This window comes from Clupea harengus, chromosome 1 (genome assembly GCF_900700415.2).
Source record: "Clupea harengus chromosome 1, Ch_v2.0.2, whole genome shotgun sequence".
Classification (NCBI taxonomy): domain Eukaryota; kingdom Metazoa; phylum Chordata; class Actinopteri; order Clupeiformes; family Clupeidae; genus Clupea; species Clupea harengus.
Window position 1 is genome coordinate 13,046,933 of NC_045152.1, and position 14,819 is coordinate 13,061,751.

Below are 14,819 nucleotides of genomic sequence, written 5' to 3' on the forward strand. Positions count from 1 at the left end.
TCTTGGGTGAGCTCAGATGCAAAGACATGCGTATGTCCCAGCACGTTTTTCCACAAACATTCTGACGTATATTGTTGCATGTTTATGACGTAATGACATGCGCGCCAAATTTTGTAGAGTTGACGGAAGGAGTACCGCCAGCTCCACATAACGTTGCATTGAAACCCTTGTAAGACAGTTGCATAACCTGTGGTAACAAGAACAGCCTTGTGAATTTTTGTTCCTAATCCCAGGTGAGTGTCTGACATTCTTTTTTTGTAGAATTCACCTAGTCAGTTGTGTCATGTTAAATTGGCTAACGTTAGTTAACTACGTAGACTGTCTTTGTTAGATGTCTGTTAGCCAGCTAGCAAACAGGTGTACTAAATTAGTCAAAAAATATGAACTATTTTCATGGAAAGTGAAGCGACGTGAGTGCCTGCTATGTTTTGCAATGACACATTTTCCTTCGGGTTTTAGTCATAGATTAAGAATTTAGCTGGTTAACACTCACGCATACCCTGTATTGTGATTACTGCCACCTGCTCATAGTTTGAACCATGGGTCTGCTGGAGCGCTGCGAGGAACTGTTCAAGACCTCAAACCTGTATGACGTCCTCGGCGTCACCAAAGAGGCCTCGGACGCCGAGGTGCGCCGCGGATATTATAAAGTCTCTCTTCAGGTTCACCCTGACAGGGCACAAGACGATGAGCTGGCGACTGAGAAGTTTCAGGTAATTTGTTACGGTTGGATCTGATTATGTTGTATTTGTAGAGTGATTGGGAGCATATTTGTAACGACTGTGGTGTTCTTTCAGGCTTTGGGCAAAGTGTATGAGGTGTTGAAAGACGAGGACCAAAGAGCCATATACGACGAGCAGGGGATTGTTGACGAAGAGTCTGACGGTTTGAACCAGGACCGCAACTGGGAGGAATACTGGAGACTTCTATTTCCCAAGGTACAGCACAGTCTATCCCCACTAATTTGACGGTGAAAATCCTCGTCAGGTTTTAATGCAGTGTGTTATAGCAGTCGACTACCAGGGGTATCTGTAGGGTCATGTCATAGTGTACTGTGACTGCTCAGTCAGAATACATATGCAGAATACGACATATTTACGCTATTCAATGTATGGTTCTCTCAGATTACTCTAGAGGACATCCTAGAGTTTGAGAAGAAGTACAAGGACACGGAGGAGGAGAAGGAGGACCTGAGCCGCCTGTACGTGCAGCACGAGGGTAACATGGACCGCATCATGGACTCGGCTCTGTTTGCCGAGGATGGAGAGGAGCCGCGCCTCAGGGGCATCCTGCAGGGCCTCATAGACACCGAGGATCTGCCTGCATTGAGGGCGTTCACCCACGAGAGCGCCAAGAAGAAGAGCAACCGCAAACGCAGGGTAGGCCTACACACCACACACACACACACACACACACACACACACACACAGGGTTACATTGTTCATTTATTTATTTTCAATTAAGCCAAAAGCCACAAAAGTGAAATTATGCACTACACGTATTTTAATGTTATATATTTCTCAGTTCATGGATCTGCCCATTTGTAAAGCACATTGACTATTTCTGATTACTAAACCATGTGCTGTGTATTCCTTCATTTATCAGCACATGTACACAACTCAACAGCTGATCTACTGCTTATCTATTGATGTGTGTGTGTGTGTGTGTCTGTACTAATCGTGCAGGCAGAGAAGGAGAGGAAGGAGGCTGAAGAGATGCAGAAAGAGTTGGGCATTAAGAGTACTGACAGTCTGGAGGCTCTGATCAAGGTAACACCGTGCACAATGTGACCACCTCCTTTTCTCTTCACCCCATCACATGCACATAGAAGAAGTTCAGCACGTTTGTTATCACACACAATAACATAATACTTTGTTCGTGTATATATGATTATTGCTCTGCCATAGATGTACTGTACTTTAGCTGTGTATTTTTTTTTAAGTTATTCAATATGGCTACTTTTTATGAAGAGTGGGAATTGCCACAGCTACGTAATTATGTGAATTATTGACGTGGGTCACGTTGATCGGTTGTTAAATAGGTTGTTGCAGTCGTAAGGAATTGTGGGGGAAGCATCATCTCCTGTCCTTTCGTAAAAGATGATCCAGTGCTTTACCCTCTGCTAAAGGAGATACGAAAGGAAGCACTGGGGCACCTTTCAGTATTTAGAGAATTCGACCAGCTCTCATCATGGCTGCCACTTCATGGCTGCCGGGTCATTTGACTCAGTCAGGAACCTTTCTAAGCAAAGAGACTATTCTGAACGGGGCCATTTTACTCAGTCAGGAACCTTCCTAACTATTCTGAAGACTATTCTGAGACTATTCTGAACGGGGCCATTTCACTCAGTCAGGAACCTTTCTAAGCAATAAGACTATCCTGAACGGGGCCATTTCTCAGACAGCAAACATTCTGCATGTTTATTATTACACTCAGTTGAATATGAATTATTCTGTGTATAGATAAGATTACTGTTTGACTGCACATGTGCTCTAGCCACGTCATTTGTATGTTGTTAGTTACATACAGTAGCATTTAGCCTTTGCTCTGATAGTTCAATGATATGTCATATTGTCTTTCTCCATCCAGCGGAGGCAGACATCTAACGAGCACGGCTTCAACTCCCTCATAGCCGGCCTGGAGGCCAAATACTGCCAGAGTGGAAGCAAAGGATCCTCAAAAAAGAAAGGGAAATGATTATCCCCGCGTGTCACCGAAGGCTGCCTTGGTGTCTCCAGGAGGCCGGGGCAACTCTAAGGAATGACGTCAATGTTTTTTTGTCATTAAACTACAGAGGAGAACTGTTGTCTGTGAGTGCTACGCTTGTGGGTTTTGGTGTGGTAGTCAAAGGAGAACACCAGAACTACCAATTCTGGATTACACAGAGCGCACCTGTGGGCAAGGGACCCCTCAGTAGTAGGGGTCTAACACAAGGCCTATGTACAGGTTTATAATTTCATGTTGTACATCTTCTCAAGTTTGCCTTTCAAATGTTATTCAATGGTGTTTTGCAATGTTTTGTGTGTGTGTGTTGTGTTCACCTTTTCTAAAAGTGAATTAAAGTAAACAAAATGTTTTCTTCCAAAGCAACTGAAAAAGCTGTTCTAGTATTAATATTACTGGTCATGGCACTTGTATGAAACTGTTTTAGAATTTAGATGTAATAAATCTGTCCATTTCATGTTATTATATTATGAGTAATTTAGTGTTTATTGTATTTATTGTCGCTGTCGCAGCGGTCGACATTTTGGATTCAAGCGTCTGCTGAATACCAGACCTCTACCATCCACAGGTAGCCTATAATGTAAATGTAGATACATATGTTACAAAGTTGATGGAACAGTGAAAAACGTTATAAAGGTATTGTGATGTCATCATTTTGGGTCACGCAGAAAGTATCAAAATCGCCAAATGGTTATCATGAGGAGTTATCCAGAGAGCCAGTCTAGACGTCATCATTACAAGGGAGGCAAGTAGTCGTCATAAAGGAGCCTGATATTATAAAGTCTCGCTCGGGGTCCAGATTGGCGCACAACCCAAACGGTAACCAACTAAACGCAACCCTTGTTGTAGTGTGTGTGTGTAGTTTTTCCAGCCTTTTTCTTTGACGTCCTGAAGACAAAATGTGGTCCCAAAAAAAGTACAGAAGTTCCGTGAAGGAGAGGGAAGACCTTGGCCGTCTCTACATTGACTATGATGGGGACATGGACCGTATCATGCAGTCAGCTCTCTGCGCCGAGACGGAAGATGAGCCGCGCATCAGAGAGGTTCTTCAGAGCCTTATCGCCGCGCAGGAGATTCCCGCCCTCAGGGCTTTCACTCACGAGAGCACACAGAAGAAGCGCAACCGGAGGCGCAAGGTGCGCATGAAGTTCTTGCACAACACGTAGAAACAAAGATGTAACGTTAAATAAGCCCACATTGGTTTTTATTTATTTACTTAGCCCAGCGGTCGTCCTGCTCTTTCAGAACAAGATTAATGGCCGCTTTGCAAGTAAGATAATATGATATTATAAATTGGTTTAGGTGGAGATGGAGAGAGAGGAGGCTGAGACTAAGCAGAAAGAGATGGGCATCACCAGTGACGACAGCCTGTCCGCTCTGATCAAGGTAAGCTAATCCCACTGGAATCCCTCTTTAACCGTTGCCTGTCTGACTGAATAAATGTGGCAATTTTATTCTTCTCTGTTTCACTGCAGTGGGTTGTGTTTAAGGGGATCTATTTAATCTGTGTTTAAAATGAATCTCTCACTCTCAATATCTCTCGCCCACCTTAGAGGAAGCAAAAGTCCAATCAGCAGAAATTCAACTCCCTCATCTCTAACCTGGAGGAGAAGTACTGTGAGGTTGTGCCCAAGAAGAAAGGTGATAAATAAGAGCAGTGTTCTGCTCTGCAGGCTTTGTACAGGCCATTACAGCCCCACAGCCATCTTTCATTTCTAATTAAACTAAGAGCACAACCTGAGATCATGTCATGTGTAAATGGAGCTGGTTTGGTCAGTGGGTTCTGTCAGTCATGGCTTGCACCAGGGGTAAGGAAGTCCCCAGTCTAGCTTCTTTGTGGGCCAAATTATGGAGATGTGTGTAGAGTTTTGGCCAACCCACCATCCCATTAGGAGATGTGTGTAGTTTTAGCCAACCCACCATCCCATTAGGAGATGTGTGTAGAGTTTTAGCCAACCCACCATCCCATTAGAGGTGCCTTATATGCGTTTCTCAAGGACACCTTGTGAGCCAGCACTGCTTCTTTACCTCGCTAACCCCCAAGTCCTGCTTTGTAATACAGGCCCCAGGTCCACTAAATTAGTTTGAGCAAACCACAAGGTCCACATCACAGTCATGACATACATTTGGAGGCAAAGAGGCAGGAAATGGCTTCAAAGTATATTTGTCATACACAGGACACCCCACGTGTCCACACAGCACAGAAACTGTCTGTTCAAAATATACTGCTGTAAACCTGATCAATATTAATATAGACCTACGTACCTGTTCAAAATATACTGCTGTAAACCTGATCAATATTAATATAGACCCTGTAGCTGTTCAAAATATACTGCTGTAAACCTGATCAATATTTATATAGACCCATGTAGCTGTTCGACTGAATGCATAGCTTCTCTGCCCAATGCTCTTCCGTCCTTTTTCTCCAGAGAAAATCAGTTCCAAAAATGCACACGTGGTCATGTAACATCTTAAACACATCCTGTTTAATTAAAACGTAACTTCCAGGTTCAGGTGGTGAGAGGTAGAACACTCTTACAGTGCATCACTCCAAGAGGAAGGCCACGGCATGAGGAGGATGCAGTACAAAATCAGCACCTGACAGAAACTTCAGTACATTTAGCGTGTTCCATTCGACACAATATTAGTTCACAATGTTTGCCCCAGTATGAGGCCTGTAGTCCGTTTAAGGCTTGAGAAGAGACATCCCTGATCATCTCAGTGACGGCTTGAGAAGAGACAATCCCTGATCTCAGTGGCGGCTGGCAGGGGGTGCAGGCCCTGGGCTCTGTAAAGCGCCTTAACACAATTGTATTGTTTTGGCGCTATATAAATAAAATAGAATTTAACGGAATTACTGGCACAACCTGTGATGCATTCAAGTTTGTGGTTAAGGTAACCCTTAGAGAGTACACTGATAAAATGTATAATTTTCTCACACAATGGTTTGTATTTCATTGACAAATGATCCCCTCCACCAAAAACAGGTAGCTTTTTGCACTCGTTGAGCTTGAACTCAATTAAACCCACACCGTGAAGTGAAGTGAAGGTACTGGCATGTGATGATCATGCCTGCATCGGCATCCGTACAGAAGAAGATCAGCACATTCAGACAACCAGTGGGTCCACAGCAGAACCTGCATCCAAATGTTCCTCACTTCAGCCAGAAGAGCACAGCCTGACCAACACACTCTCTGGAGCAGAAGGTAATCCGCAGCCTGTTCAGGACGTCTGGTCCACTCACTGAAAACACTGTTGTTGTGTGTCATCCGGCTCAAGGAGTTCCAGTCTGTGGTGGCGTCTCTACAGTTACGGATGAAGCTGGTTTCATTTATGACATTCTATTGGCAGTCTATTGTTCTGCTACTGGGCTCCAGTACTTCAGCTATGTAGGCTATAGGTAGGCTATGTAGGCCTTAAGGTTCACGTGAATCAGACTAAGGCCCGTCTGCTGCTCTGTGTAGTGGTTGTGTGAGTGCTGAGTGAAAGGCCCGTCTGCTGCTCTGTGTATGGTTGTGTGAGTGCTGAGTGAAAGGCCCGTCTGCTGCTCTGTGTATGGTTGTGTGAGTGCTGAGTGAAAGGCCCGTCTGCTGGTCTGTGTATGGTTGTGTGAGTGCTGAGTGAACATGTCCGTGGTGCTGAGCCGGGATTGGACTGGGTCTGCCAGTTTGTGTGTGTGTGTGTGTGTGTGTGTGTGTGTGTGTGTGTGTCTGCATGTGTGTGTGTGTCTTGAGTGAATGTTGTAATTAGTGAAAATGTTTTCAGCTCTGTATTGTCAGCTCCAGTGCATTGTTTTTTGTAGTTTCTCTATTGTAGCGCGTGTGTGTGTGTGTGTGTGTGTGTGTGTGTGTCTGCGTATCACTCGTGTGCACCAATCTGCTGCTGCACCCACTCCCGCACCAGCTGGTGTGCGATGGCATAGCGGGGGGGCAGCCAGAGGGTGGGCGTCTCCCCCTCGGGGTTGCGGGGGGGCTTCTTCAGACGCAGTGCCTCCTGCACCTCCTGCAGCGTGAACCAGCGCGCATCCTCCAGCTCCTCAAGGTCCACACTCACCTGGGCAACACAGGGCAGTCAGCGTGTGTGTCCGTGGGTTTGTTTGGCTGACACACACACACACACACACACACACACACACACACACACAGACAGACAGACACACAGACACACACACAGACATACAGACACACAGACACACAGACACACACAGGCACAGACACACACAGACACAGACACACAGACATACAGACACACAGACACACACAGGCACAGACACACACAGACACAGACACAGACACAGACACACACACACACAGACACAGACACAGACACACACAGAGACAGGTAGAGGGAGACTGACCTGAGTGTTGCTGGGGGCGACGGTAGCGTGGCAGGCCACCATGAAGGAGCTCTGTGGAAAAGGCCAGTGCTGAGAGCCGGCGACTCGCAGGGACTCCAGCTCCAACCCCACCTCTTCAGCGATCTCTCTTCTTAAAGTCTCCTCTATAGTCTCACCTACAACACCAACACACAGAATTTTACACACACACACACACACACAAACACACACACCACACACTATCACCTTAGAGTGTCTTCTGTAGTCCCACTTATAATTAGGGTTGGGTACCGAGAACCGGTACCAATATGGAACCGGTTCCAATACAACCGGTACCTACCCGGACCGAAATGCAACGCAGATTTCGGTGCTTCATTTCGGTGCCTGAGCCAATTGAACACGGTCGCTAGGCAGATTCTGTGGGGCACATGTAAAACTGCCCCAGCTCCCAATGTAAACTTTGTCCTGTGTCGCTCACGCTCATTGGTGTTCATAGCAACAGTCTTATCTGATAAATGCCGAAATGAAGCACCGAAATCTGCGTTGCATTTCGGTCCGGGTAGGTACCGGTTGTATTGGAACCGGTTCTGATATGACAGTGAAGAGCAGGCAAGCACAAACAAAACTAGCCATCAACCTTTTAACAGAGAAAATACCGAAAGGTAAACGGTCAAAAGTGTGGCTGTATTTCGCACAAAAAGATTCAAACATCGCGACGTGCAGCAAATGCAACAAAATAATTGCGTGAAAAGAGGGGAGAGAAGGCAAGAGTCAACGGCAGATCAGCAACCGAAGACTGAAAAATATACGGAGATGACAGTTAAACTACCAACGGTAGTCTCTTAAAGGGGCAGTACACATTTTCTAGTACTCAGTGTGTTCAAGTAACAAGAGTAACTATAAACAAGATAGAAAAGATAGGTATAAACAAATCATAAAATGGTGAAATTTCATGAAATAAATGCAAACTAAATAATACATTTTTGACTCCAAAGGCCAATATGCTCATATTTTTGCAAAAGAAGTTTGAAGCTGTTTTTTGTATTTATTTATATTTATTTAAGTATACTATAAACTGTTGTTTACAGTTAATATAATGTTCATAGTTTGAAGTTAAAAAGTTTGAAGCTGTAGTTGGAAGCCAAGTGTTTTGTATGTATTTATATTTATAATATACTTTAAACAGTTCATATATTGTTCAATTTGAAAAAAAAAAAAATTGCCTTGGCAATAAAAAAAGCCTTTCTTTAATGTCGTCAATCGTCGCTTTGAGCTTTAAAAAAAAAAAGTAGCGGTTCAGGCACCGGTATCGTTTTAAAAGTATCGGTTTAGCACCAGTATCGGAAAAAACAGTTCATATATTATTTAAGTTTTAAGTTAAAAAGTGTTTTGTATTTATTTATATATATAATCTACTTTAAACAGTTCATATATTTGGCAATAAAAAAAGCCTTTCTTAAATGTCGTCAATCGTAATTTTTTTAATTTTAAATTTTTATTTTTATAAAAGTATCGGTTCCGGCACCGTTTAGGCACCGGTATCGTTTTAAAAGTATCGGTTATGTACCGGTATCGGATAAAAACCAAACGATACCCATCCCTACTTATAATCACCCAACTAGAATTTCCCATGCTTACACACACACACACACACACACACACACACACACACACACTCTCTTTCTGCTCACCCATGTCGCAGAATCCTGCCAGTGCGCTGTACATGCCTCTGGGGAAGGTGGCCTGCCTCCCTAGCAGACACCTGCTGCCATCAGATACTAGAGCGATCACCACTGGCGACATCTACAGGACAAACACGCACATTACACAAACCCAGACAACACAGCTGATGCTGGTGAAAATGGGATCTGGATGGGACCCGTTCAAGAGTCAGACGCCTTGACTGACCAAACAATCTCATAATACAAGTTCATTCAATACAGTGACAATGACTATGATTTAGAGAACACTGCTAGTAAGCTTACTGATGAGGTAGCAGTATTATTATTTTTTTTATTTTGCCGCAAAACTTTGAGAAGCCTTTGTTTTTTATAATTGTGAGAGTGCATCACGGCTGACTGTATTTAGGCATCAGTACTCATTTGCTGCTCGTTAACAGCAGATTCAACAGTAAGCCCTTGATGTTTGCGCTCCAGTCCCACGCCCATGTGGCTCGCCCACCTTTGGGTAGTAGGTGTGCCCGCTGCTGTGGCACACCCGTTGGCTGCCCGACTGGTTCCTGAAGGAGGGGTGCCCACTGGCACTGCAGAAGCCGTGGGTCTGGTGCCAACGCAGCAGCGCCTGGCCCTGAGGTCACACAGAGGTCACCAGGAAGTGAGATCAGTCTGAGGCTTGATGACTAGTTAATTTACCATGATGTTTAAGTAACACACTTGACATTAATGTTTGACATTTACATTACAGTGGTGGCCAAAATTATTAGAACACTTGGCATATTTAAGGTTTCAGTTGAATTGGCCATTAAAATACCCATAAAACAAATTAAATATCTACAAAGTCATCATTATGCTCTATAAACCATAGAATAGAGCCATCTTAAGGAGATTTAGGTCATTTTCCTTACAAAAAACAAGTTAGGCCTATTTCACTCTCAATGTCACACAATCATGTTCCTTCACAGAAGAAGCCAAATGTCTTGTATGATCATTGTAAGGTGTGATCGTGGTTAAATTGATGGTGATGCGAGAGTCTTAGGACACAGCTGCGTGATTATTTTGAATGTACAAGGCCTATCCTGCTGCATCGACGGAGGGAGGGGGGCAAGATATAAAAATGAGTGTCTCTTGCCAACAGTTAAACACGGAGGGGGTAGTATTATGGTGTGGGGTGCCATTTCAGCCTCAGGAACAGGTGACTTTGGCGAAATTGATGGCATCATGGATAAGAAAGTATACCACAACATTCTGGTGAGGCACCAGAGTACCATCTTGGAGTCGTCTTATTGGGCCTGGATTTATTTTCTAAGAGGACAATGACCCTAAACATTCTTCTAACTAATGCCGGAACTACCTGGAACAGAAGGAATCTGCTGGAACATTGAAAATAATGGACTGGCGCTGTCATGGAAAAAGGTGTCCGGGTGCCAAAAGGGGTCCGGGTGATGTAATATTGGCTTCGAACGACTCTTGAGTGACAGTTACCAACGCTAGCATTACGTCACCGGACACTTTTTTGGAAGTGACAGACTTGCGCTGCATTAAATACCTCAATAACGCAATTTACCCCAGAGCATCTCCCATTATACTTCTCTACCTGAGACCAGATTGCCTGTATTTGACCTGCCATAAACCAAGCAAAACAACCATGTGCTTTATGTTTGAGTGTGTTAGGAAAGTTCTTGACTCGCTAGTTAGTTATAGTATCAAAGTAATCAAATTTCAGGTTCGCGCTAGCATCTTGTTAGCGATTAGCAATTCCTTTGTTGTGTTGCTCTAAGAAAGTCCTTAATGTGTTGTGATATTTAGACATATCTGACGGCACCCACAATAACATTTTCACAAAACAGGGAATTGTTTGCAGCACCTTTAACTGTAGAGCACAACGAGGTAATTGCTAATCGCTAACGAGATGCTAGCGGCGAAACCTGTTGAAATTTGCTACAGGATACCTGCAAGGCAGGTGTAGCTAAAACTACAGCTTAGTCTCTTAATATTGTGCCTAAAACGACACTATGTAACCCGGACACTTTTTGGCTATCAGTCAGATAGTCTCAAGAGTTGTTTGAAAGCCATCAGCTGCTTTTTAGTCGCTTAATATTGGCTGCCAGTCTCCTGTAAGTAAGCACATAGGTTTAGCCACTAGCATCTCGTTAGCGATTAGCAATTCCCCCGTTGTGCAACAATCTTAAGCGACTAAAAAGTAGCTGATGTCTTTCGAACGACTTGAGACTCACTGACTGATAGCCAAAAGGCGTCTGGGTTACGTAGTGTCCGTTTAGGCACAATATTAAGCGATTAAAAAGTAGCTGATGGCTTTCGAACGACTCTTGAGACTCACTGACTGATAGCCAAAAGGGGTCCGGGTTATTACTGTCCGGGTTACGTAATGCTATCGTTGGTCCGGGTTACGTAATGCTATCGTTGGTATAGCAACTGTCACTCAAGAGTCGTTCGAAAGCCATTGTGACGTCGCCCGGACCCCTTTTCGCAGCCGGACACCTTTTTCCATGACAGCCCCCCTCAAAGTCCGGACCTCAACCCCATCGACCAAATTTGGGGCGAGTTGGAAAATAAACTTGACAGATATATTGTACATTCAAAGGAAAGCCTTTGGCTTGAGTTGGAGAAGGCATGGGATCACCTTAGTGTTGAAGTTTTCAGGAAATATATTGACACTATGCCAGAGAGATGTGCTGCTGTAATTGCTGCAAAAGGTGGACATACCTAATATTATAGTTAAAAGTGGATAAAAACAGTCGTACTCACTTCATCTGATATTTGTCATGCTCAGAGCAACCATCTGCATGTTTCATGAACATTATGAAATGAAATCATGTTTTGGAGGCAAAAAAAGGTAATTTTTTTCAGATCTGTCAGGTGTTCTAATAATTTTGGCCACTACTGTATATACACCATTCCTAAAGCTATATAATGCACTATGAGTCAGAGGCCAACATCTCATCATTGCCTTTATAGTAATTTTTCATCTCTGGTGAAAGGGGTTCCTGTAGCATCAGCTACATGTCTTAACTGAGTTGTAATGTCTACTCAGGGTGTGTTTATAACACATACTCTACTCCAGTCCCCATGAACTCTACTCTACTCTACTCTACTCTTGATGTGGTGTTTACGGTCCATACTCTACTCTACTCTACTCTACTCTAGATGTGGTGTTTATGGTCCATACCCGAGCCACCAGTGGGGCCTCTGTACCTCGGAGGAGGAAGAAAGCCTTCCTCAGGTCTATGAACACTCCTCCACATAACCTCTCCATCTCAGACTTGTCCAGGGCCCCTGCAGAGGAGAGGGGGGAAGGGAGAGTGTATGTGTGTGACACAGTGTGTGTATGAGGGGTGAGACAGCATGTGTAAGAGAGGGTGTGTGTGTGTGTGTGTGTGTGTGTGTGTGTGTGTGTGTGTGTGAGTGGATTTACGCTGCGATTCTTACCAACATCAAGAGAGAACTGGGCCACATCCTCTTCAGTGCAGCCAATAAGAACCGACTCATTCACAAGGGCCCGGTTCTTCCCAAGTTTGTCAAGTATTCCTTTAAAATCTGCAAGAAACAAACAAACACACTGGTATTTATGTCATGCACAGCTTTGTATGATGATGTGATGACCTGAATAAGGGGTTGAGTCAGAGGTCCCCGCAGGATCCCCTCAGTTTTTCTCTAAATTTGTATCATGTATACCCATACTTCAGATATGGGCATAGGCCAAATGTCAGAGCCCGACACCAAAAGTTTACAAAAATAATATGCCAATTTGTATTAAGGTACCCTCAAACGAATTTTCCTTCTTGCACTGTGCGAAGTGCTCTGTGCTGTGAGGCCAACTTCCTCCTGTTGAGTCTGTGACTGAGTGCAGATGTAACATATCTTCATATGTAGATTCATATCCTTCTATATGATTACAAAGATCATGATGTGTGAAGTTGGGTTTTCCAGATTCCTACTGTTGTAGTAAGAATTCCTACCACTGACAATAAAATACATACATGTTGGCATGTTGGACTGGGTAAATGTCCAGTATTGTCCAGTGTCCTGTGTGTGTGTGTGTGTGTGTGTGTGTGTGTGTGTGTGTGTGTGTGTGTGTGTGTGTGTGTGTGTGTGTGTGTGTGTGTGTGTGTGTGTGTGTGTTTGTGTGTGTGTGTGTGAGAGAGAGTCTTTGAGCTACTATGCAGGTGCGAGTGTGTGTGTGTGTGTGTTAGTGTGTATATGAGTGTGTGTATGTGAGTGTGTGTATTCGAGTGTGTGTCTGTAAGTGTGTGTGTGTGTGTGTCTTTGAGCACTGCTATTGAACAGGCAGAGACACTGTACCACTGGTGTTGATGGCCGGCAGCTGGAAGAGGCCGCTGGGGGACTTCTGCAGCAGAGGGGCCAGGGTGTGGTAGAGCAGCAGTGTCCTGTGTATGTGTGAGTGTCTGTATGTGTGTGCGTGTGTGTGTGAGAGAGTCTTTGAGCTACTATGTGTGTGTGTGTGTGTGTACCGCTGGTGTTGATGGCCGGCAGCTGGAAGAGGCCGCTGGGGGACTTCTGCAGCAGAGGGGCCAGGGTGTGGTAGAGCAGCAGACTCCCCGAGCGCATGGCCTCCAGACACGCCTCGTCATCCTCCTTCAGCCTCATCAGGTACCTGAGGAGAGCAGGGGCACCACACCTTCACTGCGTTAGGGGCTCAGGGTACTGGGTTAGGGGCACCACACCTTCACTGCGTTAAGGGCTCGGGGTACTGGGTTAGGGGCTCAGGGTACTGGGTTAGGGGCTCATGGTACTGGGTTAGGGGCTCGGGGTACTGGGTTAAGGGCTCAGGGTACTGGGTTAGGGGCTCAGGGTACTGGGTTAGGGGCTCATGGTTCTGGGTTAGGGGCCGTTTTAGGGTACTGGGTTAGGGGCTTAGGGTTAGAGACAGGTCCTGGTGTGAGGAAGAGAGGCGGGAGTTTGAGGTACGGGGTAAAGAAAGGTGGGCTGTTGGTGTGGCTGATGTGTGTGACGTGTGGTGTGGCTGTGAATGTGTGCTTGCGTGTGCGTTAGTGTATAGATAAAGAAAGGGGTATAGAAGTTTTTAGGATGATTAGGTAAGAATCATAATTGACTAATCAAATACAGTCTGATTAATAAGATTCCTGGGTGTCACATTACGTGAAGTGGTTACATGTTTCTTTTGTGCTTTCAATCAAACTCAATGTAATGAGATTAAAGCTGTTGAGGCGGTTTGCAGGACTGACCTTATTCTTGCTACATAACTGGAGCTGGACCTCGTCAACACAGTCTTGGGCCAGAAGAGAGTTCGCAATGACTTCAACATCTCCTGAAGTTATAGCTGGAAGAAAAAGAAGTGCCATTATTATCTGTGTGACAATCAGCCATGGTAGTCTAAGTGGAGGTGAGGCGAAAGCCATGTTTTATCAAGTTGTAAACATCAAGCACATTATTAAAACATACAAGAGACATCCGTGTCACTCGTGTTCACGCAACCTGACAAAGAAATCAAAGGTGTCTGAAAGCACTGCACAATTCACATTCATTCATTCACAATAGTCACAAAATTACCGGCTATCCATTCACCAAAGTTAAAAATGAACAGCAATTTTGCAGTTAACAGAAACCAAGTCACGGCAAGCTGAAATGGCTTGTCTCCTTATAGTTTTCCCCGACACAGCAAATGAATAACCGAAGGCGCCGAAGGAGCCGTGCAGAACACACTGTACAATAACGTTACAGAAGATTTCGTGACGTTACGTTTAAAAATGGAGGTCGTTTCGTAACTGTGACTTTGGTCGAGTACAAAACACTGGCGTTTGTTTTCATTAACAACTTATTTTTGTAAGTGCCTTGAGCATTGTATGTAAGATACGTACCTGTCAACTCACATTTTATCCGTGAGACTTTTCAACATTTCTCATGTCTCACGAACGTGACACTGACGGATCTCACTAAATCTCACAGATTTTCATTCCTAATAACATAGAATAGCGCAGTGCGAATGATAGACTGCCGTTTTTTGCACTGTGCGATTCACTGTCGGTGCAACACTTATCGGCTACTAACGTTAGTCAACTGGGTTTAAATCTTCAGCGGGT

At 44.5% G+C, this 14,819-nt stretch overlaps 3 protein-coding genes across 4 annotated transcripts; 2 read left to right on the forward strand and 1 right to left on the reverse strand.

The window, feature by feature from the left end:
• Nucleotides 1-90: 90 nt before the first annotated feature.
• dnajc9 (DnaJ (Hsp40) homolog, subfamily C, member 9) lies at nt 91-3,197 on the forward strand. Its single transcript, XM_012837708.3, has 6 exons — nt 91-233; nt 532-713; nt 798-938; nt 1,125-1,379; nt 1,686-1,769; nt 2,590-3,197. The coding sequence occupies exons 2-6, from the start codon at nt 540-542 to the stop codon at nt 2,695-2,697; spliced, it is 762 nt and encodes a 253-aa protein (XP_012693162.2). The 5' UTR covers nt 91-233; nt 532-539; the 3' UTR covers nt 2,698-3,197.
• An 87-nt stretch (nt 3,198-3,284) lies between these two features.
• Nucleotides 3,285-4,463, forward strand: LOC122132862 (dnaJ homolog subfamily C member 9-like). Its single transcript, XM_042707626.1, has 3 exons — nt 3,285-3,860; nt 4,027-4,110; nt 4,278-4,463. The coding sequence occupies exons 1-3, from the start codon at nt 3,624-3,626 to the stop codon at nt 4,374-4,376; spliced, it is 420 nt and encodes a 139-aa protein (XP_042563560.1). The 5' UTR covers nt 3,285-3,623; the 3' UTR covers nt 4,377-4,463.
• A 728-nt stretch (nt 4,464-5,191) lies between these two features.
• On the reverse strand, nt 5,192-14,738 carry nudt13 (nudix (nucleoside diphosphate linked moiety X)-type motif 13). Of its 2 annotated transcripts, none has more exons than XM_031567990.2 (9): nt 14,610-14,738; nt 13,965-14,059; nt 13,230-13,372; nt 12,187-12,294; nt 11,927-12,033; nt 9,242-9,367; nt 8,752-8,863; nt 7,082-7,236; nt 5,192-6,777 (listed from the first exon to the last, which is right to left on the reverse strand). In XM_031567990.2, exons 2-9 carry the CDS (start codon nt 14,042-14,044, stop codon nt 6,583-6,585), a joined length of 1,026 nt encoding a protein of 341 aa, XP_031423850.1. In that variant the 5' UTR covers nt 14,045-14,059; nt 14,610-14,738; the 3' UTR covers nt 5,192-6,582. The 2 variants fall into 2 exon arrangements, with proteins under 2 accessions (XP_031423850.1, XP_031423841.1); XM_031567981.2 differs by having other exon boundaries at nt 14,598-14,738.
• Between the last annotated feature and the right edge of the window lie 81 nt (nt 14,739-14,819).

Coding starts and splice junctions, on each gene's coding strand:
- dnajc9 (XM_012837708.3), top strand. CDS start 540: ATGGGTCTGCTGGAGCGCTGCGAGGAACTGTTCAAGACCTCAAACCTG. Junction 714..797: donor TGGCGACTGAGAAGTTTCAG/GTAATTTGTTAC, acceptor GTGTTCTTTCAG/GCTTTGGGCAAAGTGTATGA. Junction 939..1,124: donor GGAGACTTCTATTTCCCAAG/GTACAGCACAGT, acceptor TGGTTCTCTCAG/ATTACTCTAGAGGACATCCT.
- LOC122132862 (XM_042707626.1), top strand. CDS start 3,624: ATGTGGTCCCAAAAAAAGTACAGAAGTTCCGTGAAGGAGAGGGAAGAC. Junction 3,861..4,026: donor AGCGCAACCGGAGGCGCAAG/GTGCGCATGAAG, acceptor AAATTGGTTTAG/GTGGAGATGGAGAGAGAGGA. Junction 4,111..4,277: donor GCCTGTCCGCTCTGATCAAG/GTAAGCTAATCC, acceptor CGCCCACCTTAG/AGGAAGCAAAAGTCCAATCA.
- nudt13 (XM_031567990.2), bottom strand. CDS start 14,044: ATGTTGAAGTCATTGCGAACTCTCTTCTGGCCCAAGACTGTGTTGACG. Junction 13,373..13,964: donor AGTTATGTAGCAAGAATAAG/GTCAGTCCTGCA, acceptor TGCTCTCCTCAG/GTACCTGATGAGGCTGAAGG. Junction 8,864..9,241: donor GGCACACCTACTACCCAAAG/GTGGGCGAGCCA, acceptor TTTGTCCTGTAG/ATGTCGCCAGTGGTGATCGC.